Source organism: Cotesia typhae, unplaced genomic scaffold (assembly GCF_013202065.1).
Source record: "Cotesia typhae breed Kobodo isofemale line unplaced genomic scaffold, CoteBio_Ctyphae contig_119, whole genome shotgun sequence".
NCBI classification, from domain to species: Eukaryota; Metazoa; Arthropoda; class Insecta; order Hymenoptera; family Braconidae; genus Cotesia; species Cotesia typhae.
In genome coordinates this window covers 823,135-841,089 of record NW_027423712.1, presented here as the reverse complement: position 1 = coordinate 841,089, position 17,955 = coordinate 823,135, and the positions used below count along the sequence as shown (strand labels likewise).

At 36.0% G+C, this 17,955-nt stretch overlaps 3 protein-coding genes across 3 annotated transcripts; all 3 read right to left on the bottom strand.

Annotated features, from left to right (window-relative positions):
• Positions 1-52: 52 nt before the first annotated feature.
• Positions 53-2,990, bottom strand: LOC141532373 (putative E3 ubiquitin-protein ligase makorin-1). Its single transcript, XM_074250703.1, has 7 exons — positions 2,867-2,990; positions 2,440-2,778; positions 1,820-2,153; positions 1,153-1,478; positions 798-954; positions 528-634; positions 53-373 (listed from the first exon to the last, which is right to left on the bottom strand). Coding segments are annotated over exons 1-7 (1,299 nt in total). The 5' UTR covers positions 2,902-2,990; the 3' UTR covers positions 53-372.
• Positions 2,991-3,753: 763 nt separating this feature from the next.
• Eif3d1 (eukaryotic translation initiation factor 3 subunit d1) lies at positions 3,754-6,567 on the bottom strand. The gene is made up of 3 exons (XM_074250596.1): positions 6,307-6,567; positions 6,172-6,217; positions 3,754-5,329 (listed from the first exon to the last, which is right to left on the bottom strand). The coding sequence occupies exons 1-3, from the start codon at positions 6,472-6,474 to the stop codon at positions 3,879-3,881; spliced, it is 1,665 nt and encodes a 554-aa protein (XP_074106697.1). The 5' UTR covers positions 6,475-6,567; the 3' UTR covers positions 3,754-3,878.
• A 607-nt stretch (positions 6,568-7,174) lies between these two features.
• On the bottom strand, positions 7,175-17,938 carry Phrf1 (PHD and ring finger domains 1). The gene is made up of 10 exons (XM_074250507.1): positions 17,492-17,938; positions 17,229-17,405; positions 17,077-17,145; positions 16,618-17,010; positions 16,314-16,547; positions 15,657-16,223; positions 14,731-14,987; positions 7,848-14,655; positions 7,606-7,763; positions 7,175-7,529 (listed from the first exon to the last, which is right to left on the bottom strand). The coding sequence occupies exons 2-10, from the start codon at positions 17,355-17,357 to the stop codon at positions 7,511-7,513; spliced, it is 8,634 nt and encodes a 2,877-aa protein (XP_074106608.1). The 5' UTR covers positions 17,358-17,405; positions 17,492-17,938; the 3' UTR covers positions 7,175-7,510.
• Positions 17,939-17,955: the final 17 nt, after the last annotated feature.

Sequence of the window (17,955 nt, the reverse complement as noted above, 5' to 3'; positions counted from 1 at the left end):
AATAGAAGTATAATGAGTGAGCAGAAGAAAATTTAAATCACCTCAACAAGTATTTGCTTAGTACTTATTTATATGCCAACATAGAGATACCGTTTTAAATTTAAATTAATTATGAATATCAATTATAATAATAATAACAATGTTTTCACTATTAAACTATTGTACATTACACTCGTAATTAACGCACTTTAGCAATAACACATTTATTGTTTTATTTTTATTTTGTTTACCCGATAACCTTTATATTTTTTTTTACTATCAGATTAATTATTATCTTTTTAGTGGATTACCAAAAAAGAATAATATTTATCTAAGTATAATTGTAAAACACTTATAAAGCCACGATTAATGAATTGTAACTTGTCTTGGAAATCTATATGAAAAAACAAAAAGAAATTTTTTTTTATATAAATATCACAAAACAATTCTTGAAAATATTTTTAGTATTATTTTTATAATTATTAATTATTACTTAATTATTATTAATTATTAATTAATTAATCACATAAGGACGAAAAGGTTTTTACCAGACGGAATCTTCAGAATCTGAGAATAAAACGACAACCTCGTCATGATCATCCATGTAAATCCAACGGTTGTCTCTTTCTTCCAGAAAATTCCACAATATTAATTGCTAAAATATAGGCATTAAATGATTATTTTTTTTTTTTTATTTAAATAATATTTTAATATTAAGAAGAAAAATAATGTTGAAATTATTAGACATTTGACAGTTTTTTAATTTGTTTTGTAAAAAAATTATCAAATATCTCTCAATTTCAGTATAAAAAAAATACCTGAAGGAAATCAATTTCACCGCTAGAATGAGAAGCTTGACGTGCTGGTGGACCAACATCAGCTTTAGTTCCATCAGGTAAGGCATGAAGATAAAAGCATTTATTGCCAAAGGGACATTTTCCTTGGCCCTTATTAAAGTATTTGCAATCCTTCTGACTATTAGGGGAAAAAAAAAAAAAAAAAATTAATTTTCATCAATTTATTAATACCTATTACTATTTTAATCCTATTAATATTTATCTCTGAGTTCCAACCAATGAAATTAAAATTATAAATAGATGCAAATTTGCCAAGACATTGAATATACTTCATAAATGAAGGTCTTGCATGTAACATTGCAAAAAACATAATTACCTCAGCGCTCCTTTATACTCGACAATAAGTTTCTCCTTTTCTTCTTTAGTGTCCACCCAGTAGATACTGGGACAAACAAAGTCTGATGAAATCCGGCATTCCGGGCACGAGCGTATGATTTTGTTATCAAACTGCTTAGCCTGTCGCCATTTTCTAATGCAGCTCAGACAAAAACAGTGATTGCAGTTCGGTAAGATACCGAATCTCCTCTGCTCACGTGACGTTTTTTCCATTATCACTTCGAAACAAACTCCGCAGGCTTTGCTGCGGCTACGCTGGATAGCAAATGACTCCTCCATATCAGCCTCATGTTGTTTTATACACGCCTTTGGATTTAATAAAAATTAAATTTTTGTTACAATTAAGTTATGGCAAAAAAAAATTGACATGCAAAAATTTTAAAAAAATTTTAATTCAATTTAAAAAAAAAAATTTTTTTCCCTCAAAAATAATAAATTATACTAAAATTAGCAGACGTTTAAAAATTTTATGTCATTAATTAAATTATAATAAAATGTTTAAAAAAAAATTGCATTTTTTAATTTTTAAAAATTTCGTGTAAATTTTTTTTTTTTTAAATAAATTAAAAAAAAATTCTAAAAATTTCAAAAGTCAACCAATTGTATTTTTGTAAATAATTAATAAATTTATAAAAATAAAAACTTACGCTTGTATGTTGCTGTCGACGTTCTTTGTTGAAGGGATGAAGGGCAGCACTACCACAAAGATCACAAATGTCTCCATGTAAGTAAGGACACTCAAGTATTTTACATACTCCACTTGATTCTGCATAAGGACAAAGAGGTTCCGACGCTGGGTTTAGAGTTTGCCCAGTATTATTAACCGCTCTGGCGTAAGATTCTGGCTTGGTTGTTTTGATCGACGACATATCAACGTTGCTGTCATCTCCATCTTCCAGGTTACAATTCATACTAGCCAAGATGTTTGGTATGAAAACTGGCGCTTTGACCCACTCAGTTGGTTCATAATTATTTGTATTCCTAAATTTAAAAAATTTTGTCATTTCATAAAAAAAATATGAAAATTAATTATGACTTTAAATAATAAAATAATTGCTAACTTTAGTGTCATAAAAATAATTTACAAATTTAAGAATTCAAATTTATAATACTAAAGTTAGTCGACGTTTTTATTTATTTATTTTTTTTTATTAAATTAAAACTAAAAAACACTTTTTAAAAATTGAACTTATAATTTTTTACAAATGAAAATTATAAAAATTTTTTTGTAACAATTTTTTCAATAAAAAAAATTAAAATGACTTACGAAAAGGATGAGGATGAGTGAGCAGCGTCTGTAAGAGAAGATGCTGCAGCAGACGAGGTTGAACTTAATAATGAGTCAATGTCCTGGCTGGCATCAGAATGAACTGCTGACATTCCAGGGCTGGTGGAGGATGCGTGGCCATAACGACAGCGGTTACCGAATTTGCAGGTTCCCCATTTGAAAAAACGACAAGGAACCTGAGAAGCCCCTTGCTCGGTGGTGTTGGTGTTGTTGTTCGACTCACTCACATCAGTCATTTCATCTTGCTCACCAGACTGCTGACTTGTATGTAGATACCGGCAGTTATCACCCTCTCGACACAGGCCATTTTTGTAGTAACTTAAACAGTCAGATTTATATTATTATATATTAATTATTAAATAAAAGTGTCATAGTAATTTAATTATTAATTATTGTAATTTCTCACCGGCAAACAATGTTTCGAGTCCAGTCGTCGGCCATTTGCTGCTGAAAACATATATAAACATGTATGTCAAGTAATGTATACACACTATTATGATCATATATAGCTATACTTTTATTCGAGCATACAATATATTAATTACTTATACTCCCAACATGCGCAGATTGTTATGCGCAGTAGTTTTTAATTTGCCGCGATATTTTAAATTTAGAATTTTATCAGTCCAATTATTTGACAATTAAATTATAAAAAACAAAATTGTTTATGAAAATTTTTAGTATTTTTTTATGACATTTAAGTTAGGTGTCATCTGACCAATTTTTAATTTTATTTAACAATTAAATTTATTCTAAAAAATTGTATTTTTAATTTTTTTTAATTTCTAGATGTCAATTTTTTTTTCTTATTTTTTTTTCTCATAATTTATTTGTTAACAAAAATTCTAAAAATTATCAAATATCTGCAAAATTAATTTTCATTATTTTTTTTGTTGAAAAAATTTTTACAAAAAAATTCCACACAGAAGATTTGAAAAATAACACGTAAAATTATAAGTAACATTTTATAATGTAAAGAATAGTCGCACAACAGCTCGGCTCCGCCTCGGTCAACAATTACATGTGATCTGAGGCTTTTCTTATTTTCTTCCCAAGGGGTGTAATATACTATAATTTTAATTTATTGTAATTCTTCAATTTTATTGAAAAATTCATTGTGTCTAAAAAATTGTTTGTTTTTTTTGAACTACTAAAGATGAAATTTTTTAAATAAATTTTTCTTACTCTAATTATTTATTAAAAAATAAGTTCGTATACTTATAATTATAAAAATTAAATATAAAGTTATTATTGAAAAAAATGATTTAATTGCAAAAAAAATAATACAAAAAATTTTCCAGTTGAATCATTTATTAATTCAAACTAAAAGTTACTGTAGTTCGCACAATATATATAGTTGATAGTATATATAAGCCAAATAAAACAATAAAATTTAAATACAAAATTGTGAATCTGATTTAATTCTGGAACGCATCGTTGACCATTTCATCTTCATCCTCTTCCTCCTCATCCTCGCTTTCAAAAGTATTATCCGGAATATCATACAACCGAATCATAGGCTTGTTGGGATCCTTCATGATCAAATACTTTCCGTCCTTCTGTTTCAAACAGATATCAATAATACAACGCAAGATTCCCCAAGCATTGTCCATGTTCAAATTAATCTGCCTTGCGAACTCAATAGGCTTGTACTGCTGAGTTCCCAAGATGACATGTTTGGAAGAGTCGCGAACGCTGGCACGAGAGACATATCCAAACTTAATTTGATCAGACCCAGCAAGAAGAGCCTGAACAGTCCACTTAGCAAGTTTGCATGCGTTGTTCCTCAGCTCGTTAGCAAGAACAGCTCCTCTTTGAGTGTCTAATTTTTGACGCCACTCAACTCCGTTAGCTAGTTTAGAGTCCCACTCGTTAAGAGCTTTGATGGTCAAGAATTGGGTCTCTCCATTGGGACCTTGTAAGACAGCATCATGCTCGCAACGACAAACCAGAGTGATGCCGTTGTTCAGATCCCACTTGCGGTACCGGTAAGCAACGGAGGCTACATCGCCTTCCTCCTCTTCGGAAATGAAAGGGTTACCTTCGTCAAACTTGTAACGGGGTTCGCTGGATTTAAGAACCTGCTGGGAGAAGTTGTGATTAATGAAAGTCGCCTCGAGCGCCAAATTACGCGGAGAATTCAGAGAATTTCCATCATCCTGGGGTGGCTCGACGCTGGTCTCATTCACAGTCAGCAAGTCAAACTCTGTATTGTCTCTCTTGTCAAAGAAAAGTTTATCTCCGATTTTTTCAATGACAATATCCCAACTGTAATTACTCCTGGTGCAACACATAATTGTCGCCAGGATGGCGTCAGTAGCGAAAACTGTTCCTTCGGTCTTGGACAATTTACGGATCACCGGATCGTCAGTGGTGGTGACAGTATGGAAAATTCTATCAACACGCTGCAGCGGCTTCTCATTCTTTACATTAACTCGATCATAAGTTTTATCGTAGTATTCAAGAGACCCGCAGCACAAAATGTCTTCGCCGTCCTTGATGTTCGGCAAGCTGAGCTTTCCTAAGCGAGGGAAGTCCATCTCCTCGATGGTCGACCAGTCAGGACGCACAGTTACAGAAGCGTCACGGTTTTTATTCGGTGGGTTGTTTTTGTTGTTGCGACCCCAACGCTTGGTCTGGCCTTTACGCTCGCGTTCGCGCAGCTTCAGCTTACCCAGCTGTTGCAGGGCGTTCATTCCACCGCGCTGGCCGCCACGGCCTCGAAGGTTGCGTTGGTTCTTGTTGAAACGACCACGCTGGTATGGTGGCTTTTGCACGCGAGTCGTGTCCACCAGGTGGAAGGTCGACTCATCTTCGTCGTGGTAGTATGCATACTGACTTCCAGAGCCAAATTGGGACTGGTATTTATCTGGAATTATTTTATTATTAATTATGATAATAATAAAGTTAGACGACGTTTTTAATATTTTGATTTTTTTTTAATAAATAAATTATAAGAAAAAAAAATTTTTTAAAAATTGCATGTGTAATTTTTAAAATTATCCTTTCCTTTTTTTGATATAAAATTAAGATGAAATGTATGTGGTATCAATTTATTCGTGATGTGATTGGTCGAATATATCATAAGCATGAAAATATATGCAAACTCTATATTTAGGTGCGCGCAAATTCAAATTCTAGTCTACATGTAAAATTGTTTCTTTTATTTTTTTTTTTTTTAAATCATTTCTCAATAAAAAAAAATTCTAAAAATTTTTAGATGTCGGCTAACTTAATTTTCATTTAATTATTATTTAAGTAGAATTTATTTTAATTGATAGATAATTTTATAATTATGATTTAGCTGATATCTAAAAATTTTTTGGATCTTTTAATAATCAAACTATAATTAAAAAATTTAATATTGCTTCTATCATACTGAAGTTAGCTTAGCCATCAACTGTCAATTTTAAAAATTTTTTCAACAAATCAATTACAATAAAAAAAAAAGCTTCAAAAAATTTTCACTTGTAATTTTTATTAATTTTCACATGTGAAACGTTTTAATTAATTTTTTTTAATAATAATTCAACTACTGTAAAATTCTAAAAAAATTTTTTATGTCTGTCAACTTCGGTGTCATAAAATTCTACATGTAAAAATTTTAAAAAATATTTTTATCATTATTGATTTTTGTTCAAAAAATTTGGAAAATTGTCAAATATCTGCTAACAGCAGCATATAATTTTAGGTTATGAATTAAATACATACTAGTGAATTTTTTATCCTGGAAAGCAACGCCGGTCCAGTCAGAAATCTAGCAAAAATAAAAATAAATTAATTCAATAGCTCTGAATAATTTTTACGAAAATAATGAATGAATGAAAATGAAAATTCAAAACTTACTTTTCCTAATCTGTCACCTTTAGAAAATGGCTGATATGGAATGTCGCGGAACTGATCCGGCAGCTCACAAGGTCCCCATCCATCAGGGTTGTTCTGGATAGCTGGTGCTGTAAAATGAACTTCTGTTTCAACCACCGGCTCCTCGACTTTGTCGTCCGTCAAAGTCATTTTTTAATTACTTTTTAACACAGTGATTTAATTTTTAAAGTTTTATTACAATACGGCCTACAACTTGCTCGACACGTTGTCCAGAAGCTAGAAACGGCCATTTTTTTTCCTTAATTGTAATGACATCTACCGGTATCTGTTGTTGATAAATTAAATTTAAATTTAAACTAGTTCTAATTTTTGACAGCAGAAGGCGCAGGCATCTTTATCTAATCTATAAAATTTCTTTTCGTTGAACTGTCAATTTGATTGTAACACAAGTTATTTTTTTTCAATGACAATTCAATCGGTTAAATTTATAAAAATAAAAAAAAAGTATCAGAAACTTTACTAAAAAATAAAAATACAAGATATTTTTTTCATAAATAAAATAATATAAAATAAAATGAAGGATGTAATTTATTTTTCTGAGTACGTAAAATGTCAATTCGTAATTAACAATAAAATATAATAATAAGTCTTAATAAAATAGTGGTAAAAAATAACTTAACATTAGACGAACATAAATATCTTAAAAAACGTAAGTTATTATTTATAATTATTACAGAAGCATAGGTTGATTATATGACATTTATTTATAAACAAAAAAAAATTATGAGCATTAAAGTTTTATAAAATAATACTGGATTATAATTTAAATATTAAAACAGTTTATTTAAAGATAGTGGTAAAATATCAATAATTTAAAACTATTAAAATGTTTATTAATTTTTTTACTGTTTATTCACCTCATAACTTTACGATAAATACTAATTAATAACTATATAATATAAGATTTTGTTTCCTACACAGTAAAATGTAGCAATAATACGGATATTCAGTGTTAAACAGTGGCGTATTATAGGCTATATTCAAAGATAAATACAAATATTGCGCTTTAATACATACAATCAATTAATTAATTAAGTATTTACATAGGTCTAAAACGATTGCTCCATTAATGACAATTAATTTTTGTCTTCCTATCTGATATACACTTTATCAGTTGTACTGACTTTTAAACCATTTTGTTAGTTTATATGTTTACAATTGTTGATCAACTCCAAGAAGTTTTTCTGTAACATTGTATTATTTTATTAAATTAATATTTATAATTAATCAAATCACAAAAAGAAAAAAAAAAATACTTACGATAATCGTAAATTTTTATTTGTTGCAGCAGTTGTCGTCGCTGATGGTTTTGCTTCAGGTAACAATTTGCGTTTGCTACTTCGACACCTTTTAACATAAGCCTCTACCAGTTGAGCAATCTTTTTAGGATTAATTTCTCCAGACTTGTTGTGGCAAATCTAAAAAATAATAATAATAATAATAATAATTTCAGGCAAAATTTCTTTAAAAAAAAAAAAAAAAAAAAAAATGAAGAAACTAACCTTGGGTACAGCTTTCCTCATAATATCTTTATATTCTTCCTTGGTAATATGTTTCTTGGTATAATGTGGCTTCAACACCAACTTAACTTCCTCAACAACGCGTTCCTGTCGATTAAGTTTCTTCAAGAATTTATCCTTGACTTGCATCTCAACCGCAGAGCTGGGTAGATCATCAAGAATCTGCAACTGATTTTCATCCATCCTGACGCCAATTTTGGAGTTTCCACTCTTCTTCCTCTTATCCGGAGACTTTTTATTGAGATTCCTCAGCTTGGAGTTCATTTTAACAACCGGCGACGAATCGAACAGCGAATCAAAGAGATCCTTCTTGCTCTTCGCTACATTGTTCCCAGAATTCTTATTAATATTCGACAAGTTGCTAAGAGAAGGTAATTGAGATCTTTGAGGGCTGTGATTTTTAGCAGGACTAGGAGGGTCGAAAATCCCATCACTAAGACTCGACCCCGGAGAGTACGGCGAGGAAGTGTCAATAGTAGCATCATTACCCTCCAGATCTCCACCATTGTTCGTCAGCATCGAACTATTCCTGTTCTCCATGGCCTTGTTGAGCCTCGAATTAGCTCCCAAATTTTTTCCAGTAAACAGATTCGTCAGTTGAGGCCGTTCGTTGCCCCGCTGCTTCAACTGGCTGCTGGGAGAGAGTCTGTTGATATTCCTCTGCGTAATGCTGTAGTTGCCCGGGTTGTTGAAGATCCCACTGCGTTGGACAGCAGCAGCGACAGTTGCCAGCACCGGGTTGATGGTGGTGAAGCAGCTGAGATTGCCACCAGAGTTTTGATTGAGGTGGTCCAGCGACTTGTTTTCTATTCTAATATCCAGCGGCTTCGTCGTGGGAGCTGCTGCTTTCTCAGGCGAGGCTCGCTTGATAGTCACCATGGAAATCACCTTCGGCTTGTCACTCTCCGGCTTTTCATTATTAGTATTCAAATCAGAGCTTTTGCCCGGATGCTTCTGCTCACTAGGCAGGTGGGGTTCCTCAATGATACTGGGCGTGGGTGACCTGGACTTGGTCGGGTCAAACGGGTCGTAGACATCCGGGGAAGTCAGCGGAGAATTTGGAGGCTCTGGCGGCGTGTTTGGTCCTATTTTACACAAATCTATAACCTCTGAATTCTTAGCATCATTTTTAGCCTTCTTGTCGCTCTTGTCCTCATCATCCCTTTTATCCTTGTCCTGTTTCTTGGAGTCATCCATTCTATCTTTCTCCCCCTTTTGTTCTTCTTCATCGCCCCTGTCTTCTTCTTCATCCTCTCCCTCTTCGTCATCCTGCTCGCCGTCGTCATCATCCACCACCTGACCATCTCCCTTCTTGCCCTCGTTTCCTAAATCTTCCTCATCCTCTATATTTTTGTCCGCAGCTTGGTCCTGACCCAGCCTGTTGATCTCCGAGCTGTCATTCTCATCGAAGATTTCATTCTGAACCTGTCCTTCTTTTCCTCTCGAAGCGTTCGCATTAAGCTGCTCTACCATCTCCAATTCATCATCCCGATCTCTGTTAAAGAGCGGGTGCATTATCATGGACCTAAGATTGCTCTGCTGCTTGCTGATAGAAAACTTAATCTGAGGCTCCGGAGGCGTCTTGGGACCCTGGATCATAAACTGCTCGTGCTCGGACAATTTGAGACGCTTTTGCTGGAGCAATTTGAGCTGATGCTCCTGCTGCATCACCTTGTCATCTCCCTTGCCCTGATTGTCTCCATCTTGCTGCTGATTAGCAAACATAAACAGAGAATTATCTTCTCTGTCACGGTCATCATCATCATCATCGTCATCGTACCCGTCATTGTTTTGATTATTAACCCCGCTGCTATTATTATCAATAGAAATAATATTGTGCTCGCTGTTATTGCTGGTATTGATAGTATTATCATGACTGCTGTTCATAGCATTGATATTTCCTCTCTCTTCATTGCCAACATTGTTACCATTATTACCATTGTTCAAATTATTACCATCATTATTACCAACATTGTCATCATCGCTCAAAACAATAACATCTTGAGGCGAAAGTGTCTGCTCGCGGAACGGAGATTGGTCGAGATCAATAACAGCGACAGGTTTCTTCGTCGCGGCGATTTCAGCAGCCTTAGACTTGCGTTTCTTGTCCCGCTTGCTGACCTTGGGAGAGGGCCGTGATTTTTTCTCCTTGGACTTGTCTTTCTTTGGTTTCTTCGCCGGAGGAGCGGGCTCCTCTTGTACAGGCTCGCGACGGCGTCGTTTGGTGGTCGTCAGCAACGGCAAGGTGTCTGTCAGATTCATCATATTGTTAGACTGTCCCACAGCGGTGTCATTATTGAAACAAACACTGACCAGAATGTTATCACCACTAGCGAATACTTCCTTAGAAGGTGGAGGAGTGCGATTCCGCTTACTTGCTCCTTTCCGGCGATCCGCGTCGCGAGATTTTTTCTTATCTTTCGAGCGCTTATCCTTCTTCTTCTTGCTCTTGGTAGCGTCTTTGTTGCGGAGAATCACCGTCAGGTTTTTCGGCGAGACATGATTGTCCAGCTGGGTAGGAGCTGAGGGATTAGCGCCATTTATATTCCCAAGAGCGTTGCTCATAGATGCGAGCAACGAAGATTGAGAAGGCGGCGATGAAGGCGGCAGATTAATCGACTGGGCGGCTATCATGTCGCCGATGGAGCTGGAGGTCGGTGACCAGTTTCTCGACTGCATCATGTGGTCGTCGCGCTGCTTGTTTACGGCAAGAGGGGTCCTGGACCTTGACCTAGACCAGGAAGGAGTCCACTGAGCGCTCCAAGAAACTCCAGCGTTCCCTGAAACCTGCTGGTCTTTCTCCCCCCTGACGTCAAACGGACTGTGATCCATGTCCTTGTCGCTGATTTTGTTCCAGTTTCTCGCGTGAGAGTAAGAACGCTCGCGAGATCTTGACCGCGTGATGAAAGAGTGGCATGCATTTGTCTGAGAGACATTGGAGTCTCTTTTAGCGCGCCGTTTGGTCCTCAAGGACTTGGGCGTCTTCTTGGAAGGCGACTTGCTCCGGCTCCGGGACCGCTTGCGCCTTCTCGAGTGAGAGGCAGACGGGGACTTTTGCTTTCTGAGTTTCTCTTTCTTCTTGGCCCCGCGAGATCTTGACCTGGTTTTTGAGGGCGACTTTGAACTCGTCCTAGATTTCGACCTCGATCTCATTCTCAACCGAGATCGCGACCGGGATTTCACGCGAGAGCGAGAGCGTACGCGCGGCGACCTTGATCGGGAACGAGACCAAGATCTCGTTCTTGATCTGTTTTTCCGTGAAAGTGACTTCTTCTTGCTCCTGCGAGACTGGTGCTGCCGGGCGGGGGAGATTCGCTGGTTGCGCCGGCTGGTCGGTGACCTGGAACGTCTTCTGGACAAGGACCGACGGTCGCGTGTCGGGGATTTTTTCCGTGAGTGAGACAGTGATTGTTTGTAGGGCGAGGAACGGTTTTGGGAGCACTCGCGTGATCGAGCCCGGTGCCTCGACCAGGAGCGACTTTTTCGTAAGTTCATTCTGGGCGAGTACGACCGGCTCAATCGTGAGTGTGATCGTCTGTTACGAGTCAAACTACGACTGGGTGATAAGCTTAGTGATAAATCACGAATGTCCCTACCATATTCATCCTTTCGAGGCCTAACTGGCTTCTCCGAGACGATTTTTCTTACATCATACCTCGGCAACTCCTTTCGTTTGACCTTCTTTTTGTCACTGTCTTCCTTACCGTGTTTTTTCCCGCGATCTTTACTTTTATCTCGATACTTACTTTTATCCTTACTCTTATCCTTTTCACCAGACTCGTAATTTTTACTTTTTTCACGATAAGATCTCTCTTTTGTACTTTTAGATATTTTTTTCCACTCAACCTGATTATCAGAGGAAATATTTTCTTTATTTTTTTCACTTGCCTCCTTGTTTCTATCACGTCTGTTTTTTTTCTTCTTCCTACTGCTGTCCGGATTGTTATCAGTATCAGAAGATTTATCTTTATGCTTTTTATTATTACCACTACTGCTGAGTTTATTTTCATCAGACACCTCCCCGTCTTCGATCTCCTTATCCTTCCGTTGACTCAGCATTGTAAGCTCCTCTTCGAAGTTGATCGGCTCGTCCGTCTCAGAAATAGCTTCTGTACCGAGACCTGCGTACTCTATGGGTGTTCGACACCTGGCCCCCAAATCGTCCGTAGACCTGTCTTTTGGAGGCGGAGTGATAGGCTCCAATCCGTTGTCAAAGGAGGCTTCAGCAGCTTCACTGGTACCGTCCAATTTAATACTTTCCTTAACCGGCATTTCATCTTTACAAGGAGTGTAAGCACCGTCAGACTCCCAGACCTCGTTTTCAGTACACTTGGTCTCAACATTTCCATCAACATTGTCCTTTCGTAATTTAAGCTCGTCAGATTCCTCCGTCAAATCAGACGTCGACTTGCTTAGACAAATACTTTCTTGCACTTCAACAATTTCTGCATTTTCTATCTCTTCATTTTCATTTTTATTTTCACTTATCAGCTCGTCTATATTATCTTTGTCTTTTTCCTTTTCAGGTGAATCAATTTTTATTACCTCAAATTCTTCCTCTTTATCTTCTTTACTTTCAACAACGACAACAACAACAGCCGCAGAATTATCGTCATCTTCATTACTTTTTTCAATATCATCAGCATCATCAGTAGTCTTAACTAAAAATTTCTGACTTTCTTTTTCCTTCGACTCATTTTCACCTTCTTTTTCTTTAGACTTTTTATCATCTTCTTTATCACTGGATTCTTTCTTCTTATCATCAGTATCTTCCTTCTCCTTAACATCTTTACTTTTAACTTCTTTCTCCTTGGATTCGTCAATTTTACCATCTTTATCCTTCAGGTCTTTATTTTTCTCCTTATCTTTAACATCTTTATCTTTATCCATAGAAGCCGACACAGTATCTTCAAACCTATCCTCCAAGTTACACAATTTATTATTCAACTTAGATTTATTCCCAATTTTAAAAGTAATTTTTCCCCTTGAATCTATAGACAATTTTTTCGTCGGAATTTTGCTCAACGTCTGCCGTTCTTTCTGCAGCGACTCAATATAAGGATCCGAGGGTTCAGGAATATCAGCGAGATCGCAGCTCTGAACATCAGCTACAATAATATCATCATCATCAGGCATAAGCGGGGGCATTGGAGGCGGCTCAAGAGGTCCAATCTGCTGCGTCAACTCCTGCTCAGCGTGCCTAGCGACGTCCATAGTTTCAGAGGAATAAATCGAGAAATTAGGACAGTCGCTCTTGGTTTCATCATCATCGTCATCCTGATTGGCATTATCATCATCCTCATCGTTGTAATACGTACCCAAGAGCGTAAGTGAGTCTTTTTTAATATTTTTCATCTCACCAGACATATCAACAATAGCTGAAAAATCTGGCGGCATTGGAGGCGGCTCCAGCGGCGGAAGTGTTGAAGAATTTACACTAGAATCTAAATTGAGACTACTTTCACCTTGATTACTTTTTTTCTTACTATTAACATCACGTGGATTATTTTCATCATTACTATCACTGTCTATTACAGCAAATGGGTCATACTTATCATCTGTCTTGCAATCTTTTCCATCAGCATCTTTAACCGGCTCTTTTGGTGTGTCATCTATCACCAAATCATTGTCATCACTTTCGTTATCACTCTTGAGATTGTCCTCAAAGTCCAGCAAGTCAGACGGAGGAATTGGAGGAGGTAAGAGTGCTTCTATAGAAGAACTATCACCATCATTTCCTTTATTATCGCCTTCTGGGTTATCACTCGGCTTAGACATATCAATATCACTGTAAATATCACATTCTTCTCCCTCAGGTTGGTCAGAGCTCGCCACAGCGGACTCGTTCGCTGGATTTACTTCAGCAGATTCAGAATTGCTGGTATTCTCAACAGTAGCGTCAACATTAGCAGTCAAATTTTCTGGTGTAGTATCCTGGAGTGATAAATTAGAAACATTGCTCGGTAGAGCTCCGGTATTTATGTTACTCACATTCAGACTGTGAAAATTTTCCGGAGGCTGAAAATTTGAATTCTGAAGATTTTCCAGCGGACGAAATCCACCACGGTCGTTGTTAAAATTACGACCGCGAGGATTGTTCCGGAAGTTTGGATTGTTACGATTACGATTTATCATTCCCGGGGAGTGAGGTTGCCGCCGGTTGGGACTAAAGTCCAGCAAGGGTGGAGGCTGCCGGAAATCTCCGTGGCCAAAACTATCCCTCGGTCCTGGACCACCGTACGTCGGAGGACCATTCCCTGAATAAGAATCTCTTGGAGGTCCATAATCGTTTCTGTTGTGGCCGTGATGACCTCTGTTGTGATAGTTTCCTCTGAAAGACCTTCCGTCAGAGTTGTTACCGCCCCGTGAATTATTGTACATAGGTGCTTGAACTATGTCAGCAGAATTAATATTCGCAGAACCGGTGACAGAGGCAATAATACTGTCGTTTTTTGATTGTTGATCAGAGTCCTTTAAGAAATCATTGTTTCTGACAATATCGGGTTTGTTATTTTTTTTTTCGGGTATCGAAAAAGTCCCGTCGGCTTTCAGACTTATTCTAGTGTGCTTGGAATGCCAGAGCTCTTGACTGCTGATTATATTGTCAAGCAAATCGGTAATTACTGGCTGAGGATGCGGCTCATGTCGCACGCGACTCACCCGATTTTTCAAGCCTAGTCGACGTCTGAGACCAGTTATTGAAGAGGCACTACGACGAGTTACACTGACCACATTACCACCGCTAATACCATCTTCTTCACTTACAGATGGATTTATTTCGTCATCCGACCTAGAAAATTTAAAATTATTTAAAAAAAAATTTTTTTTTTTCAACAATTAAAATCGAAATTTAAAAATTACTTACCCGAAGAGACAGTAATCTAAAGGTAAATTATTTCCAAATAAATTAAGTTGTGGTATGCCAGCTCGGTATCTCGCGTTTGTTAGCTGTTCAGTTCCTTGAGGCACTGACGAGCTTTGATTTGTTAACGATATTAATCCAATTGGATTAGGTGTTGATTTTTTTTTGGCCATATTTAAAGCAATCGCAACTCGCTTTCTCACTGATTTAATATTACCTATTCGCCGGCAAGCTCTGCGGTGATATTTATTTTTCCGTCTCTAGAAAAGTAAAATATAAGCTTTATAATTTTACGGCTCTAACTTTTAGTATATATATATATATATATATATATATATATATATAATTGTAACTTACAACTATAGTTAATAAATAATAATAATAATAATAATTAATTTCACAGTTAAAGTCGGATTGGGAAAAAAAGTATTTAAAAACCATTCTTCAAGGTCGAATTTATTTAAATTCATATATTCGACTTATTGAACAATTTTTTAAATAATTAATAATTTTAAATATGATTCTATTATTAAAGATATATTGTGATACATTTACTTATACAATGAATATATTTTGTTATTAATAAAATTATTACAGAGACTAATTAAAGATATGAAATTTTAAATAACGCTTATAATTATTTTACGTTTTATCAAATTTGAATTAAACGCTAAAATATGTATAATTTTTTTTTTCAACTAATAATTATTATAAATGTAATCACAATAAGTAAAACAAAAAAATTATAAAAGAGATGATTAATTAATTTAAAAAAAAAAAAAAAAAAAAAAATGTCAGTAAAAATAACTTATTTATCTGGACAAGTTATTTTGAAATGGTAGAAAGTAATGGATGACAATGTTAATTAAATATTGTTATTATACAAATAATGAGTGGTAAGAGATAACTAAATTACGATGAAATTATACCTTGAAGGTTTTTTTAGATCGCTTCTTACGTTTCCGGCTGGAAGTTCCGCTTTTGACTTTGACATAGCTCACAATTTCTCTTTCTTCGCCATCGGTGTCATAATCCTTGATGACAACTTTCTGTAGCACAGGCTCATTGTTTTTAGCCTTCTTACGTTTCGGAGTTTTCTTTTTGCGACTAGTCGGCTTGGAGCGGCTCTTAGATTTACTGGCAGTGCGTCGGCTATGCTGTGAAAAATTCCCAGCCGAGCTGGCGTTTGGTGAGCGACCTCGACTGTTTTCAGAAATAGAGTCAAAGCCAGACGAAGTGGAGGGTTGATCGGGATCAAAAACTCGTGAAACCGCTACTAGTTCTGGCACTGGCTCTCTTCTGCTGCGAGTAGCGCGAATAGAAGCTCGCACACGTTCTGTTTGACGTGTTCGCGGCACCAGCCGGTGCTGCAGTGGTCGGAAATTATTCGCTGACATGTACTGGGAAGCTAGTCCCGCCTCTCTTCTTCCGTAAGTCATACCCAGACATCGAGCCTCAGCGATCAGGTCACTCACTTCATTAGTCTCAATGTTTACCTAAAAGTCATCAAAAAATTTATTTAAATAATTTTTATTAACATTAACAATAACAAATTTACAATTTACAATTTATTAATATAAACTTACCTCCTCAGCCATGTTCGGGTCGTTCGCGGAACACTCTGGGCAATACCAATTGTCGTAAGGAACTTCATCCATTGGAGGAACGAGACACTCCAAGTGATAACCAGAGTCACAGCCATCGCACAACAGTAATCTATCCTCGCGATCACTTAGGTGACAAATCTCACAAAACGTTGGGTCTTCTTGTACCTGTTCCTCGGTGGCGTTTTTTGGCTCCACGGATATACATTTAATCACCTAAAATTTAATTTTAATTTATTAAAATTAATTTAATATTATTAATTTATTAAAATTAAATTGAACTTACTGAGCCATTGATGTTCTCTTTGACTTTCATAGTTGTAAATGTTTTACGATCAACCGGACAAGTGTTGACATTTTTGCTCCACTCTGTCAAGCATATCAAGCAGAAACAGTGCTCGCAGCACGACGGTACCGCTATCTGCTGGCGTCGAAACGACAGAAAACAAATTGGGCATTTTTCAGAAGTCCCATCGCTCTCGTCGGACTCAACGTTCTCTGGAGATTTTGGAGGGTCTTCCTTAGGCTGTTGGTCTTTCCTACTACGTTTTTTAGTCTTCGGAGATTCGAACATGTCTTCGTCCGACTCGCTCTCCCAATCAGACTCCCATTCATCGCTCGTAGATCCCGCTGAATAATTACTTGCACTGCTGTAACTATCGCTGTCAGACTCCAAGGCCTTTAAAAAGTGAGAATATTAATTTTATGACAATTTATTATTTTTGTAAGTTAATTATGTCCTTACTTTGTTAGTATTTTTCTTCCCAGTCGGACTTAGCTCCTCTTCGCTGCTGTCATCGTCACTTACGACCTTCTATACAGAAAACGAATATTATTATTATTATTAATATAATTATAATAATAAAACTTGTTAATTATTTTAAATTCAAAACAAACCATATGATTCCGACGCTTGCGACGAATCCTGGCGATAACAGACTCATCGCTACTGCTCTCACTGGTATCAGAAATTCGGCACCGAATCCGTTTAGAGGGTTTGGGCATATGGTCACTGTCACTTGACATTTTGCTACTTCACTCGGTATTAATTACTGACAATTACCATTTCTTGTACTATAAGTAGTAAAAAAATAATAAAAAAATTTTGAAGTTTTAATTTCCAAATTTTCAGAAAAATATTTAAAATGTAAACAACTTACTTTATAAATGTCATTAAAATTCAATGAAAATTGTGAATTGTTGTTTGAATGTAGTTGATAGACTGGTGAATAAATATGTTTTAAAATAAATTACAAGTCGTAATGACAGTCAATAGGTACGCTAACTGGCTCTACCCAATTTTCAGACATCTTGGTTACTTGCTACTCACTCACCAGACGCTAAATTGCGACGTTGCAATATTTATTCTCTTTAAGATGGTAGTAACATCAACTATCGCGGCATCTATTTCAGTCAAGCGAGTTACTATTTTTATTTATCTGAAATAATTAGTTGTTTTATTTATTTATTTATTTTTTACTTTGTCTTCATATCAATCATCACTTTTTTATTATCAATTATTTACTCAGTACACTGATAAATATCTAAGCAAGTGTTTAATTATGTAAAATACTTTTTTTTTTTAACTAAAATTTAACTAGTTTTTTTGACAGCAGACGGCAGC